The following is a 17,094-nucleotide window of genomic DNA, read 5'->3' as shown; positions in this document are numbered from 1 at the left end:
TTAATTAATTAATTTATTTACTGTGCAATCATACTGTTAATAAATATAGTTATGATTATTATTATTTCCAATAATATTATATTAGGCTCCAGCTTCCCTGTGACATTGGACAAGTGGTTTGGAGAATGGATGGTTATAAATGTCAAAGTCACATGTTTACTGGTTCAGTAGTTAAATCTCCAATGCTAAAATTGTTAAAGCGCAGAAAAAACAAGTATGCTAATTTTATGTTACAATTCTGCATGGGATCTGAGACCTTTAGATGGCTGAAGACCATTTCTTTGAACTTCTCCATTGATGTCCCTTTGGTTGGCCTGTTAAAGGATGCAGACTCTTTTCGGGGCTCCAGTTCTGCACCCAGATCATAATGAGGGTCCTCCTCCATCTGACACTTTATGATCCCTTCCAAATCTCCCCAACTGCCAGAATATACCTAAACAAGAAGGTGAAGTCATTTTAAAGTTTGATTTTTCATATTTCTATTTTCCATAAGCACAAGTCTTGTATTCATTAGCCACAATTGTCCCCATAACTTGTCCCAGTGGTCTTTAAATACAATGTTATGTTAGACATCAAAGTAATTATAGATACCATTACAATGCCGATGGGGGATACAGTATTAGATAGAGTGAATGGATGGATTTTGGATGGATCCAACCTTACTTTAACTTTGCAAGCAAATTCTGAGCAGATCCAGATCACCAAAAACACGCACTCAATGAAAGATCAGACAAGAATTATTGTTATATTAAGGAGCAACTACAGTTTGTTGTGTCTGACCTGATTGCTGGGTTTGGCAGAGAGACATTTCCCCAAGTAAAGACCGTCCTTTTCACACAAGCTGTTGCAGGCTGAACCATCAATCACCCCCTTCCGGAATTTATCACACTGGAAAGACATGGAGACACACATACGTCAGAGTCTACGCTGAATTATTCATTTTATTTCATTACATTGTACTCCCCAAAGATTGCCTGATCCATTTAATAAGTCAGTGTCTTTACAATTACTCTCCTCTAGATGGCTCTCCTTACTATAAAATGTTTGTAAAAATGTTTGTAAAACAGCTGTGGAGCTGCACATATCCCTTATTTAATAATAATAATAATAATAATAAAACCATAAAACTTGAATAGTGCTATATAAATTAACTACATTTTTGCAGTGGTATCAGTATCGTAATATTTTACTTTTGCATCAAACTATTACTTTTGTAATACTGCATCCAATCTGCTAGGTGTCAGTGGAAGTCTTGTCTAGTATAGAATGATTACCATATTGGTCAGCATATTTAATGTAAGAACTGAAAACTCACAATAGAGTTCTTGCACTCATGTCCACGACACAGTTCTGTGTATGAAGAGTATTCTACATACACCACCCAGCTGCCCACGAAAACAGCCAACCAGGAACAAAACAGGTACTTCATGTGTAGGTAGGAGAACCGGGCCTGTGCACCAACAGAGAGGGACAAAGAAACACTTATAAACCCCTTACCTTTGAAAACATCTCCCAAAATGATAGCTGAACTGTTTTGGACTGTAGTAAAGCTTTGATTTCAGCTCTAGGCAGTTTTGAAGACATTTGTGTGCTGATGTACGCTGATTATGAGCCGATATAATTTGCTGGAGGTTGTACTGCAATGGTAGCGATAAGTGCCAGGACTGCTAAAAACCAGATGAAAAAAAATCACAGCTCAGTGGAAAGACTTACAGTCTCCATCCCTAAAGAAATGGGAAAGAGTTGATTCTTTCTCGAATAGAGGATGAAATTATTAGAATTGGGTTATATACAGTATACACTGCATTCTAAATTATTATGCAAATTATATTTTACACAGATTTTCCTAAATAGTCAATGCAAATGACAGACAGTATAAGTTTTGAATTTTTTTGAATTTCATTGAACAAACCACCCAACGAAAACAGTTTTTTTTTCAAAAATAAAAAACTCAAAATGCACTGTTCCAAATTATTATGCACAACAGAGTTTGAACACATTTTATAGGTTGTAAAGAACTGAAAATGGTCATTTTTTTGAATTTGCAGCATTATGAGGTCATATTACTGAAATCAAGATTTCCATTACACAAGAGTAGATGTTAAAACTTCATGCTGATTTGTACTCGGCTTTCGCCAAGATAAGCACCAACTAAGTCTGTCTGGTGTTAATATACAACGGTTGCAACCACAGTGCGGTCCCCTCATGACAACCGCCTGGATTCAGCAGAGTAGGGGACATCTCTAGGGGTCTTCAAGTGGGCACCTTCCGTCCTCAGTGTTTCGTCGACTAGCCCATGACACCTCAAGAGGGCTCGACAGTGACTCTGGCGTCCCAGAGTCCCCCCCCCCCCCTCCGTTCCCCACTCAACTCAGCCCAGCTTACTGACCTTTACATCCCTCCTGCTGCTGAGGCTGCTCCTTTGACCTAACCACAATCTCTCACAACCTCTCCACAACCCGACCATACGCGGCAACCCGTTTGACTAAGGCTGTCGAGCCCCACTGCAGACGTTAAAGCGGTCAGTGGCAACGGTTCCGTATGGCATACTACCGCAAAACACAATGTCTGTCCAAACACTAATCCTCATTCACGCAAAATGCACAGGAACGTAATAACTGTAATTACTATGCAAACTATACAAATAAACTAACAGACTCATCAAATTTTCAAGAATTTTTCGAAACCGTAGCATGGCGGCCTGTACACAGCCAGCCAGACTCTTTCCGTCTAAACCACAGCCAGTTGCTGCTCCTCTCTGCTACTTCAGATAAGTTCTTTACTGTGCAACGCAACTCTTGGCCAATGAATCCGACGTCTCTGAAGAACCGGGTTGTGGAGTGTGCCACAAATCCTCGACAACCCACTTCCACTCGATGCTTCAGTGGCCAGCTGAGCATACCGCAGTTTCTTCCTCTCATATGCCTCATCTACAGCATCCTCCCATGCCACTGTTAACTCTATCAGTTGAACAATGCGTGCTGATCCAGACCACAAAACAATATCTGGTCGGAGGTTAGTGGTGGCAATCTCAGGTGGAAAAATAAGCCGTGGATCAAGATCAGCCAGCATTTTCCAGTTCCTTGGTTTTAACACCTTTTCTTGGTGGTTGCTCGCCTGGGCGGAGGAATATTGTCTTCTGTGTGCAATGTTTTGCTAGAACAGGTGGCAACTTATTGGTCATGTTACGCTTGTCTTCCAATCCTAAAGCCAAACATCGGAGTACTTGGTCATGGCGCCAAGTAAACCGACCTTGGGTAAGACCCACCTTACATCCTGTCAAAATGTGCCTTAATGTGGCAGGTGATGAACACAAAGGACAAGAGAGATCCTCTCCTACCCAGAGGTTTAGGTTCTGTGGTGATGGGAGAACATCATATGTTGACCTGATAAGGAAACTGATCCTACTCTCTTCCATTGACCAAAGGTCTTACCAGCCCATCTTGTGTTGTTCCACACTCTTCCATCTCATCCACTCTCCCTGCTTGGCCTGGGAAATGGCCTTTATACACCTCATCCTCTCCTCCTGCTTTCGCACCTCGTTGACTACGAGCTTCCTCCTTTGAGCTGGGGCTGCCTTGTGCCATTTAGGAGGAGCTAAAGTGAGCCCAAAACCCCCTCTGTATCATGCTGTATCTGCCCCACGATATCACCAATTTGAAGGGCAGCCTTTGCCTCTTCCACAGATTTCTTTGCTGACCACTTTCTACCAGTTTTTAACACAGGTGCTGCCTCCCTTACACATTTGTCGCGTGACTCTACTAAGGTCATTTCCAGTCTGACCTTGGCGCACTTAAACTCCTCAGTTAAAGCAGAGACTGGCAGCTGCAATATTCCTTTACTATAAAGTCCCACTCTGCTGAGGCAGCGTGGAACTCCCAACCATTTCCTGATATATGAACTTATTAACGCTTCCAGCTTATCCACTGTCGTCAAAGAAACCTCGTACACAGTCAGTGGCCACAGCAACCTCGGCAGTAGAACAAACTGAAGGCACCAGAGTTTTAGTTTCCCTGGTAAAGCGTAGCTGTTTATGTTCTTCAACCCTTCCACTGCTTGTCGTCTAACTTCTCCCACTCGAACTGTGTCCTTTAGATCCCCATCGTACCATCTCCCAAGACTCTTCACAGGCTTGTCAGAAACTGTTGGTATTGCCTCACCATTAATGAAGAATGTTTTATCTACCAACTTGCCTTTAATTATCGAGATGCTCCTTGATTTAGAGGGCTTAAAATGCATTCGTGCCCATTCAATGTTATCGGTTAACTTGCCCAATAACCGATTAGTGCAGGCTACTGTTGTAGTCATGGTTGTCATGTCATCCATGTATGCTCTGATTGGTGGTAGTCGCATCCCAGAAGCCAAGCGCTGTCCTCCTACTACCCATTTTGATGCCCTAATGATTACTTCCATTGCCATGGTAAAAGCCAGTGGAGAAAATGTGCATCCTGCCATTATTCCAACATCTAAGCATTGCCATGTAGTGCTGAATTCTGGAGTTGAGAAACTAAATTGCAAATCTCCAAAATAGGCTTTCACTAAATTTGTTATCGACATCGGTACTCTGAAAAAATCAAATGCTGCCCAATGAAGCTCATGTGGGACTCAACCATATGCATTAGCCAAATCCAGGAATGTCACATGGAGCTCCTTCCTCTCCTTTTTAGCTGATTGAATTCGTTGCCAGATAACATTGATGTGTTCTAAGCATCCTGAGAACCCTGGAATGCCTGCTTTTTGAACTGAAGTGTCAATGAAGCCATTCTTTAATAGGTAGGATGACAATCTCTTAGCAATAATGCTGAAGAAAATCTTACCTTCGACGTTTAATAGTGTAATAGGACGAAACTGACTGATGCTTGTAGCATATTTTTCTTTAGGTATAAAGACACCACCTGCTCGGCGCTAAGCTCTAGGTACAACCTGTTTTTCCCTTGCCACTTTTATCAATTTCCACAGAATTTGTAGAACTCCTGAAGCACTCTTGTACAATCTGTACGGAACTCCATTAGGCCCTGGGGATGATGAAGCCCTTGCCTTTCTCACAACCTGCTCTATCTCATTCCACTTAGGTGCACAGACCACCATTTGGTATTCTGGTGGATTGATAGGTGGGATGTCTGATGGAATTGACATAGGCTCATGCCTTTTTGCATCTGTATGCGTTTCCTCCAAATATCTCTCTAGCTCAACCCTAGATGCTTTTAAAGTGCCATTCTTCTCACTGGTGAATAACCTCTTTACGAATTTGAATGGGTCTTTATAGAAATTAGCCCTCGCACGCTCCTTTTTGTAGCGTTTCCGTAGGCGCTCAGCTCTGCGTAATGTTGCAAGCTTATCTTTTATGGCCCTTTGTAAGAGATTGAGTCCCTCCTTCTGACCTTCTTCTGCTCTTTTCCATTGCTTCCTCAGCTGCCTCCTTTCTCTAACTAACCCTTCAATTTTCTGCTGCCGTCTAGACATTCCAGGAGTAGTTTGTACTTTTTCCTTCCTTTTTTCCACACCAAACCTCTCACTTCCATATGCGTAAATGATGTCCCCAAATTTATCCAGCTTCTTTTCAACTGTACCAGTTCATCTTTCCAATGCAAAGCATAGATCTGTGTTTACCGTGTCCCCTGCAGTTTTCTCACAAGCTCTTGGCCATCTAACTCCAGGCCTATGCCCGTTGAGGTTCTTTTCTCTCTTTTGCTGGTTAATCTGACCGGGTTCACAAGTATCAATGTGTTCATCACTAACTGTGCAAACCCTCCTCTCCTCTATGACAGAGGTGCTGATATCCTGCGAACTGTGGTATGCTTCCTGTCGCTGGATTTCATTCGACTGACTTGACTGACTTCGTAAGAAGTACTGAACGATGCGAGGCCCTTGTCCCTTCTCTCTCAAGCATTTCATTTTCCCATGATCAATCTTCAAACCCCTGACCGTTGTCGCCTTGCTCCAGCCACAGACACAAGCTTGGAGTTCAATGACTTTGCTAACTGCAGAACCTGAACTAGTCTTTTGTGAAGTACTCTCCATACTCATATCCGTTTCCATTCCAAAGTCGTAAACCATGTTGTCCAACATTGAGTCATCTTCCGCCCCCGCTCTCGCAGACTCTAGGGGTATTTTCCTCTTTAATTTCTCAGAAGCCTTGGGCGGGTGTCTCCAGCATCCTGTAAACACAGAGCTGGATACTGTCAACAAGGGTAACTAACCCTTACCAGCCCCATTGGGGTCTCTTTCCTCCTGTCAGCTGTCTGTCCAGGCTGTCGCAAGGTCTTTCCCTTGTTGCCAGCAGCACTATTCACCGCAGTCACTGGACGTATCCAGATCTTCATGATTTCCATTACAAAAGATGTACAAACTTTCAGCCGAGTACAAATAAGCACTAACTAAGATGTAGCTTTACAGTAACCTATACTTCTCCATCCATTTACGCTACTTTCAAAATAGTGATGTGAATCTCCTTCTGTCTGGTGTTAATATTCAACGGCTGCAATCACAGTGCGGTCCCCTCATGACAACCGTCTGGATTGATCAGAGTAGGGGACATCTCTAGGGTCTTCAAGTGGGCACCTTCCGTCCTCAGTGTTTCGTCGACTAGCCCATGACACCTCAAGAGGGCTCGACAGTGACTCTGGCGTCCCAGAGTCACCCCCCTCCGTCCCCCACTCAACTCATCCCAGCTTACTGACCTTTACATCCCTCCTGCTGCTGAGGCTGCTCCTTTGACCTAGCCACAATCTCTCACAACCTCTCCACAACCCGATCATACGCGCCCACCCGTTTGACTAAGGCTGTCGAGCCCCACTGCAAAAGCTATTTCAACCAAACACATCTTAACAGGACAAGTTACATGTTAGCATAGGACCCCTTATTTGATATCACCTTCACAATTCTTGCATCCAGAGTTTCTGCTTGAATTTCTTTGCAGGATGTCAGTATAGCCTCCCAGAACTGCTGTATTGATGCGATCCGCCTCCCACCCTCATAGATCTTTTGCTTTAGGATGCTCCAAAGCTTCTCAATAGGGTTGAGGTCAGGGGAGGATGGGGGCCCCACCATGTCTTTCTCTCCTTTTATGCCCATAGCAGCCAATGACACAGAGGTATTCTTTGCAGCATGAGATGGTGCATTGTCATGCATGAAGATGATTTTGCTACGGAAGGCACGGTTCTTCTTTTTGTACCATGGAAGCAAGTGGTCATATATAATATAATTTGCCACAGTCATTTTCACACCTTTAGGTTCCTAAAGGGGCCTACCTAGCATGGCAAGCCAGACCCACATCAAGATGTTAGGTCTAGGAACTCACCATTGGCATGCCTCAATCCGAGGGGCGGGATAAACGGCTGTCTTTCAAATTCCCTCTGCACTCAATAGGACAGCGCTACAACCAACCAGAGCAACGAACGGTTGTGGCTGAGTGAGTCCCATGCGTTTTCCCACCAGCGGAGCTAGTTGATATGTTAACCTTTTACCATATCCGGTCGGCAAAACTCCGAACACATCTTCCTTTTTTAAGAATGACTTAAGTACCGTTCTCTGTTCTTTTCCCAAAGAAATGCTTAACTCCAAGTCCTCCAAAGTCGCGGCCAAAGCCGATTCGAATACATCTTCTTTGTTTTCAAGTAGCTGGGAATTCACACGGAACCGTCACAACTCTGACGTCATTATGTTAAGCCCGCCCACCAACACTATACACGATGTGATCGGCCTGACTCGAAAAGCTCGAAAGCCAACGGAGAGTTGCTAGACTACACTGGCTACAAAATAAATTTTGCTGCCGCTATAGGGTGCGTCTAGATTTTCGGCTAGGGCCTACCAGCTCTCTCCCGATGATTACGGCCCAAAACATTACTCTGCCACCTCCTTGCTGACGTTGCAGCCTTATTGGGAAATGGTGGTCCATCAACCTGGACCATCCAGGGTGGCACAGCACTCATCAGTAAACAAGACTGTTTGAAAATTAGTCCATGTATTTCTGGGCCCACTGCAACCGTTTCTGCTTGTGAGCATTGGTTAGGGGTGGCCGAATAGTAGGTTTATGCACAACTGCAAGCCTCTGGAGGATCCTACACCTTGAGGTTCGCGGGACTCCAGAGGCACCAGCACCGTCAAATACCTGTTTGCTGCTTTGTAATGGCATTTTAGCAGCTACTCTCTTAATCCGATGAATTTGTCTGGCAGTAACCTTCCTCATTATGCGTTTATCTGCACAAACCCGTCTGTGCTCTGAATCAGCCACAAATCTCTTCACAGAATGATGATCACGCTTTTTGTGAAATATCTAATGTTTTCATACCTTGTCCAAGGCATTGCACTATTTGACGCTTTTCCGCAGCAGAGAGATCCTTTTTCTTTCCCATATTGCTTGAAACCTGTGGTCTGCTTACTAATGTGGAACATCCGTCTAATGCACTGTGGTCGATTTTTCTCTATTTGCATCCAAGTCTACCTGGTCTCGTCTACAATCTACGTCCCCGAACGTCTGCAGTCAGCGTTAGTTTATGTATACTCGAGTCTACAGTAAACTTCAGCTGTAACCATAGCCCTAACTATACTTCAGCGAGTCTACACATCGACTACAGCTGAGTTCCCTAACTCTAACTTGTTCCCCTAACTAACTTGATGCACTCACTACGGACTCAGGAAATTGCGCGATTTTATTATTACTGGATCTTTCAGCTGCATTTGATACCTTAGACCATGGGATTTTAGTCTCACGTCTGGAAGAATGTGTTGGCATCGAGGGTAATGTGTTGGCTTGGTTTAAGTCGTATTTGTCCGAAAGAACTTTTTCAGTTCGCATTGGAGAATTTGTCTCCTCAACGGCTCCTCTCACATCTGGCGTCCCCCAGGGTTCCATTTTGGGGCCTATGTTGTTCGCCTTATATTTATTGCCCCTGGGTCATATTTTTAGGAAATTTGGAATATCGTTTCATATCTATGCTGATGACACCCAGATTTACCTGCCTCTGAATAGAAAAGACACTTGTACGTTAGCGCCTTTACTGCAGTGTCTTGAGGAAATTAAGGCCTGGATGGCAAAAAATGTCTTATGTTTTAATGAAAACAAAACAGAGGTAATACTCTTTACCCCTGGAGGTACTTATGAATCGCAAAATTTTGATCTAGTTGAGTTGAATCCATTAGTGAAGTCCTATGTCAAAAATTTAGGTTTCACTATGGATTGTGATTTTAAACTGGACAAACAGATTAACTTGGTAGTTAAATCGAGTTTTTTCCAGTTGAGACAGCTCACCAAGGTGAAATCATTTCTGTCTTCCAGAGACTTTCAAAAACTCCTCCATATTTTCATCTCATCACGTCTAGATTATTGTAATGGCCTTTACATAGGCATTAGTCAGGCCTCTCTCTCTAGGCTGCAGAGGGTCCAGAATGCTGCAGCTCGCTTGCTGACAGGTACACGAAAGCGAGAACATATTAAACCTGTTTTGTCCTCTCTTCACTGGTTACCAGTATCTTTTAGAATTAAATTCAAAATTTTGATGTTTGTATTTAAATCACTTCATGGCCTCGCTCCCAGGTATATGACGGAACTGATTAGGCAGTACGCTCCGTCAAGAGCGCTTAGGTCCGCTGACCATTTGCTTTTAGTAGTCCCGCGTGTGAAACTGAAAACCAGGGGTGAAAGAGCATTTTCAGTGGCTGGACCGAAGTTGTGGAATAGTTTGCCTCTGTTCATTAGGCAGTCTCAAACCATTACTATTTTTAAATCGAATCTTAAAACTTATTATTACAGCTTGGCATTTGACGCCGTGTGAGAGTTCTGTTTTATTCTTTTATTGTTTTATTGTTCTACTGTTTTTTATTTTTTGTATTTTGGTCATGTTGGTTTGATTGCATAAGTATGTTTGTGTACAGCACTTTGCTAAACGCTTGTTGTTTTTAAAAAGTGCTATATAAATAAACTTTGACTTGACTTGACTTGACTTGACTTGATGCACAGCATCAATCACAGACAATGCCATTGAATATGCTTTAATCACTACGGTGGCCGAGAGGTGCAAAACAAATCACAATTATAAAAACAAAATAACAATTATAAAAACAAAATAACAATTCAGAAAACACAACGACATTTCAGAAAACACAATAACAATTCAGAAAACACAATAACAATTCAGAAAACACAATAACAATTCAGAAAACACAACGACATTTCAGGAAACACAATAACAATTCAGAAAACACAATAACAATTCAGAAAACACAACGACATTTCATAGAAAACGGAAAAGGTAGGTACATTTTGATAATGGCAAACTTGTCGCTGATTGGACGAGACACCTGTCAATCAAGCTTTACAGGAAGTAAGAAATTTAAACGTTACTTTGAAGAAGGACATTCATATGCCGTGATTGTGGACATGCTGGCGACATCCCTCGACATTAAAATGAGCTTGTGCTCAAATGGCTTAAGTTTATCACACCCATCAACATGCCAAAGATAGTTCGGTCCCATGGAGTGATATGCAGACATCCCAAGTCTCCCGGAAGTTCCCCGCATATTGATAGCGGCTCCCTGATGCCCGCAAATTAGTTAAAAACTCGGAACTCTAGAGAATCTAGAGCTTGCGACCTCCAAACCGTGTAGCACACGGCAGAGAGGTAGAGACAGAGAGCGAGAGACCTTGCGTGTGTGTGCGCCTCACGATCGCATGTAAATATTTTTTAGTAATCTTGTAAATAGTTTTAATATCGGGGTATGTCGCCAGCATGTCCACTATCACAGCACATGAATGTCCTTCTTCAAAGTAATGGTTAATGTGTTCCATTTTCGCATTTAGCAAAACAAAGTTGATCACAAATTTCTTACTTCCTGTAAAGCTTGATTGACAGGTGTCTCGTCCAATCAGCGACAAGTTTGCCATTCTCAAAATGTACCTACCTTTTCCGTTTTCTTTGAAATGTCGTTGTGTTTTCTGAATTGTTATTGTGTTTTCTGAATTGCTATTGTGTTTTCTGAATTGTTATTGTGTTTTCTGAATTGTTATTGTGTTTTCTGAATTGTTATTTTGCTTTCTGAATTGTCGTTGTGTTTTCTGAATTGTTATTTTGTTCTTATAATTGTGATTTGTTTTGCACCTCTCGGCCACCGTAAATCACGGCCGGAGGATCTCAGACAAATTTCAGAGAGAATCCCACTGGTAAAAGGAATACAACAGTTTTTATATACTAGGAACATGGCAAAATAAAATGACATGAAACATTACATAATTTCCCTACAATTTGATTGGTTCTTCATATGCAAACTCTTCTGTTACTAGGTAGAAGTAAACACTGTTTTCTTGTTTACTGCGTAATCACAAGGTTTCAAGTTTAGACATCTGTCTAGTTTAATTTCCCATATTTGTTATTTTTACACTCAAACAACCAAAGTCATGAGTTTCACCAAAGGGAAAACATACATTTATCCAAAGAACGGGATGTCTTATTACATTGTGTTACAGAGTGTTAGAGTTGTTAGAATCATGGTTAGTTTAAAAGATTACTTTTACTATATTATCTGTAACCGGAATGAGTAGACTATGCCTTTTAAATGGGCAGATGACGTAGTGAGCCGGCTGCTTAGAGTCTCGCGGGCGTTAAGGAAAGGGGTCTTTCTCGCTCTCGTTCTACGCTCAAGGAGTGAGTTTGTGTTTCTTCCTCTTCTGGCGCGTGGAAAGAGTTCAACCATTGAGCTCGATAAAGATCTTTCCTGCACCAACGATTGTTCTGAGAACATAGTGGGTGTGCCATGTCGGCTGGGCTTTGGCCACCTGATGTGAGTGAACGATTGAGTTCGTTTGTTTATTTTAAATTGTTAAACTTAACAAAATGTGTATTTTTTTAGGAGCATTAATACTTTGCCGAGTTGCCGACTGCGTTACAACACGGTTGCTTTCATTGAGATTTATATGCATCGTAATCCTCCATTAAGTGAGCCGTAGCGTATCAACAACGTGAGTATTTCTATATGATTGTTTTTAAATTTATAAGGGTGTATGCGTAATAAACTAAATGGGTTGTGATTTCAGGTCAAACTCTTGCTTAGCTTTGGCCACCTGATGTGAGTGAACGACTGAGTTCGTTTGTTTATCTTAAATTGTTAAACTTAACCCCTTAGCTGTCACCCCCCTTTTGATAATTGACATTAAAATGCACTATACAAACTTAAATGGTTGTAATTCAAGAATGCTTTGGAATACAGACCTAAGTTTGGTCTTGTTTTAAAGAAAACAATCAGCAGATTATTACTGAAGTGAAAGCACTTCAATAAATTAAAGTATGAAAAAGTTATGGAAGTTTTAATTTACAGTGAATCAAATACACTTTATTAATATTTTTTTATATAAAATAAATATTTTACAAAATATTTTTTACTATAAAATTACTATAAAATTAAAGCCATATATCTAACCAAGTTGTGATCCAGATTTCAAGTTGATATCACAAAAATTGAAGTTCCCATGAGATTTTGTTTAGGCGTAGAACCAAAAATAGCCACCGATGCCATTGTATTCCATTGAATTTAATTGTATGCAATCTGCTGTAACAAATTCATAAATTTCTATCCAAATATCACTTCTGTCACTAAATATGGAACCTTGAGACTCAGACCTTTCTGACAATATGTGTTTTGTCAATATTAGAAAAGGTTTTGATAATAAATTATGAAAGATGATGCCCAAAAGGGGAGGGGCCTAATAAAAAATACCGTTTCTATGGTAACGCAACATCCAATTTCGAAACGGTCTTCACAGGATGAATTCTGAGCTCGTAAGCTTTCAAATGATACCTAATTTATGATAACTACTAAAATATGTGATATAATAATAATAATAAAAATATTTATATATATATATATATATATATATATATATATATATATATATATATATATATACATATATATAATATATTATACTTTTTAGAGGACTTCTTACTTTACTTTTTAAAATCTAATTTTATCTTTTATTATTGACAAATACTAAATTATGTGACAAAGGTCCGAAACTCCTGTAATGACGTCGATTTTTTGAGGCGCACTCTTGTCATAAATTCATATATTACTGTTCAAACATAATTTGTAAGAAAAAACAGTGCTAAAATATCTATTTAGGAGTCTTAGACCTTTCCAATGATATATAGTTTGTCATAATTAGATTAGGATTTAATAGTAATATAGCGAAGTAAAGTTAAATATCGTGACAGTTAAGGGGTTAATAAAATGTGTATTTTTAGGAGTATTAATACTTTGCCGAGTTGCCGGCAGCGTTACAACACGCCTGCTTTCATTAAGACTTATCGTAATTTTCCATAAGTGAGTCGTAGCGTATCAAGAACGTGAGTATTTTATATGATTGTTTTTAAATGCATAAAGTTGTATGCTTAATAAACTAAATGGGTTTTGATTTCAGGTCAAACCCTTTCTTGGCAAGCGGCCGCCGTTTCTTTTCCTCACCAAACTTGGAATTTGATTACTTTACATTTTGTTGTTATAATTTAATTTTTGTGGTTTTTGTTATTTTCAAAGGTTGCTCGTCGAATCTAGGAATTGATTACTTTGTATTTATTTATTTATTTGTTATACTTTAAGTTTTTGTGGTAGTTATGATTCCTTTCTGAAATCTGTTTGTCGAATTATATCTTTATGGGAGGTCTTGTTGGGTTGTGTTTGTGTTATGGTTGATTTATTTTGATTTGTGTTGTGGTTTGATCATTTCCTCCCATGGGGTGTCTTTCCCATTTCATGATTTCCGATTGATTTGTGCTACTTCGAGTGTTATTCCTATTTCTTTTGTTCTTTATTTAAATTATGATTGGTCTGGTTAAATAATCTGGGGTGTAGATTATTGATTTTCTTTAACTGTATTTCTTTAATTTGAGTTTGATTGGTTTTGAGCATTGTTGTTATTTCTTTTGAAGTTATTGTTAAGTTTGTTTTTCATTAGGAGTGAAAGTTGGGTGAGAGTGGAGTGAATCGTGGTGGTTTGTATAATTTTTTTTTTTTTTTTTTGAGTAACATTGTTGCCAACCAAGTCATACCAGTTATAGGAGAAGAAAGGTGTTTGTCATTTAATAAAATAACAACATTTTGTACTCTGGCTTCTGGATCATTTAATTGAACTGCCTGTGTAGAAGAAAAAGATCATTGTTAGGGTCCCCCATCCCAGATTTTGGGGGTGGCGTAGTCCATTTGGTCGACAATAATAAAGCCGAAGGTTACATATCTATTACAAATCACAGTTGTTCCCTTTCGAGAGGTCTCTCCTATTGCGTAAGTAGCTTACGCTATGGGAAAACTCCTTTTCTCGAGAATATTGAAGTCTTTATGTAAAACGCATTGCAGCTGCACAGCTGACAGCAATGAACGAAGGAAGCTCGGTCATTGGCTGTGCTGCGGCAACTTGCTCGAACCAATGACGGGGCGACTCTGAATGCGCGACCAATGAGCGCGCTTCGCGCCCGCGCGTGTCGGAGCCCGCCAAGATGGGCGTGGCCAAGAGCTATTTATTGGGCGCCCCGTCATGAGAGTTCTTTAGATTTAATCTCCTTCAGCGAACACCTTCTTCGCTGGATCCTCCGGATTATTGAAGCCTTCGCCGCCGTCGAAAAGCATACCAGCGGGATTGCTACGAGGACGTCGGCACCTTCAGCCGCCTTCAAACGCCATCCTACTGAGCCATCCGGCGTGCCACACATGCAAGTATCTTTACATCTGTTCGCCCCGCGACACTTGTAAAAGAGCAATTTTCTGAGGCGTTGTTTCAAATGCCTTCCTGCGCGTCGTGCAGAGACCTTCTCCCGGACGGGGATCGTAACATCATCTGCGCTCGCTGCCTGGGCCGGGACCACGCAGAAGCTGCTTTGACCAAGGGCAGATGCCCGGAATGTGATGACCTGGGTCTCTCCGCACTGCGGGCTCGCCTCGCCGCTTTCGCCGTGAGCGAGCCCATCGCCGCCACCCCTCTGTTTGAGCCGCGCACTAAGAAAAAGCGCCGCTCACAGAGGCTTCCTGAACCGGAGCTCAGTGACGTCACGCCGAGCCAGTCTCCGCGTGCTTCACCGCCGCTCTTGCCTTCCCCACCGCCGGTTCAGTTCACCCAGCCGGACCCACACCCCTCTAGCAGAGCGGTGGGCCTTGTGACTTTCGGCGCGTCCGAGGACGATGGGGGAATGGATGACAGCTTGTCCATCGACGCTGCATCGGACGACTGGCCGGGCTCCACTCTCGACCCCGCCCCGTCGACGCTAGCTAGCACGAGCGGGGGCTCCACCATGGAAACGGAGATTATCCGCGTCCTCTCGAAGGCCGTAGAGGACCTCGGGCTCGATTGGTCTTCTCCCGAAGAACCAACCCGAAGCCGACTGGATGAGTGGTTTCTGCAGGGGCGCCAGCAGGCCCCTCGGCAAAGGCCTTCTCCCTTCTTCCCGGAGGTTCATGACGAACTCACCAAGTCATGGAAAGCCCCCCACTCTGCGCGTCTGAAGCCTTCTTTTTCTTCGTCGCTCTCCTCTGTGGACGGCGCGAAGGAAAGAGGCTACGAGGGAACGCCGCCCCTCGAGGAGGCCGTGGCCAATCATCTCTGCCCGCCCTCCACCGCCGGATGGAAAGCCAAAGCTTCCCACCCCTCGAAGCCCTGCCGCACTACTTCTGCTCTCGCCGGTCGCGCCTACGCCGCCGCCGGCCAAGCTGCATCAGCGCTTCACTCAATGGCATGAAATGGGTGTCTTTCCCATTTCATGATTTCCGATTGATTTGTGCTACTTCGAGTGTTATTCCTATTTCTTTTGTTCTTTATTTAAATTATGATTGGTCTGGTTAAATAATCTGGGGTGTAGATTATTGATTTTCTTTAACTGTATTTCTTTAATTTGAGTTTGATTGGTTTTGAGCATTGTTGTTATTTCTTTTGAAGTTATTGTTAAGTTTGTTTTTCATTAGGAGTGAAAGTTGGGTGAGAGTGGAGTGAATCGTGGTGGTTTGTTTAATTTTTTTTTTTTTTTTTTTGAGTAACATTGTTGCCAACCAAGTCATACCAGTTATAGGAGAAGAAAGGTGTTTGTCATTTAATAAAATAACAACATTTTGTACTCTGGCTTCTGGATCATTTAATTGAACTGCCTGTGTAGAAGAAAAAGATCATTGTTAGGGTCCCCCATCCCAGATTTTGGGGGTGGCGTAGTCCATTTGGTCGACAATAATAAAGCCGAAGGTTACATATCTATTACAAATCACAGTTGTTCCCTTTCGAGAGGTCTCTCCTATTGCGTAAGTAGCTTACGCTATGGGAAAACTCCTTTTCTCGAGAATATTGAAGTCTTTATGTAAAACGCATTGCAGCTGCACAGCTGACAGCAATGAACGAAGGAAGCTCGGTCATTGGCTGTGCTGCGGCAACTTGCTCGAACCAATGACGGGGCGACTCTGAATGCGCGACCAATGAGCGCGCTTCGCGCCCGCGCGTGTCGGAGCCCGCCAAGATGGGCGTGGCCAAGAGCTATTTATTGGGCGCCCCGTCATGAGAGTTCTTTAGATTTAATCTCCTTCAGCGAACACCTTCTTCGCTGGATCCTCCGGATTATTGAAGCCTTCGCCGCCGTCGAAAAGCATACCAGCGGGATTGCTACGAGGACGTCGGCACCTTCAGCCGCCTTCAAACGCCATCCTACTGAGCCATCCGGCGTGCCACACATGCAAGTATCTTTACATCTGTTCGCCCCGCGACACTTGTAAAAGAGCAATTTTCTGAGGCGTTGTTTCAAATGCCTTCCTGCGCGTCGTGCAGAGACCTTCTCCCGGACGGGGATCGTAACATCATCTGCGCTCGCTGCCTGGGCCGGGACCACGCAGAAGCTGCTTTGACCAAGGGCAGATGCCCGGAATGTGATGACCTGGGTCTCTCCGCACTGCGGGCTCGCCTCGCCGCTTTCGCCGTGAGCGAGCCCATCGCCGCCACCCCTCTGTTTGAGCCGCGCACTAAGAAAAAGCGCCGCTCACAGAGGCTTCCTGAACCGGAGCTCAGTGACGTCACGCCGAGCCAGTCTCCGCGTGCTTCACCGCCGCTCTTGCCTTCCCCACCGCCGGTTCAGTTCACCC

General features: G+C 42.7%; 1 protein-coding gene and 1 long non-coding RNA gene across 3 annotated transcripts in view; one reads left to right on the top strand and one right to left on the bottom strand.

Annotated features, from left to right (window-relative positions):
• dipk1ab (divergent protein kinase domain 1Ab) overlaps positions 1 to 17,094 on the bottom strand; it is a 56,110-nt gene that overhangs the window by 3,431 nt on the left and 35,585 nt on the right. For both annotated transcript variants that reach the window (XM_077198783.1, XM_077198784.1), the window contains exons 3-5: positions 1,316 to 1,450; positions 781 to 888; positions 257 to 433 (exon numbers count right to left, since the gene is read on the bottom strand). In XM_077198783.1, the coding sequence (XP_077054898.1) occupies positions 257 to 433; positions 781 to 888; positions 1,316 to 1,450 (420 nt within the window). The remainder of the gene's footprint in view (positions 1 to 256; positions 434 to 780; positions 889 to 1,315; positions 1,451 to 17,094) is intronic.
• Positions 11,699 to 13,507, top strand: LOC143707219 (uncharacterized). The gene is made up of 3 exons (XR_013193110.1): positions 11,699 to 11,953; positions 13,236 to 13,337; positions 13,412 to 13,507. It is a non-coding gene; the product is annotated as an uncharacterized LOC143707219 (long non-coding RNA).

Source organism: Siphateles boraxobius, unplaced genomic scaffold (genome assembly GCF_051911475.1).
Source record: "Siphateles boraxobius isolate OS27281-9 unplaced genomic scaffold, OSU_SipBor_1 41, whole genome shotgun sequence".
In the NCBI taxonomy this organism is placed as follows: Eukaryota; Metazoa; Chordata; class Actinopteri; order Cypriniformes; family Leuciscidae; genus Siphateles; species Siphateles boraxobius.
Note: the sequence above shows the minus strand (reverse complement) of the source record. Positions and strands in the feature narration are given on the sequence as shown.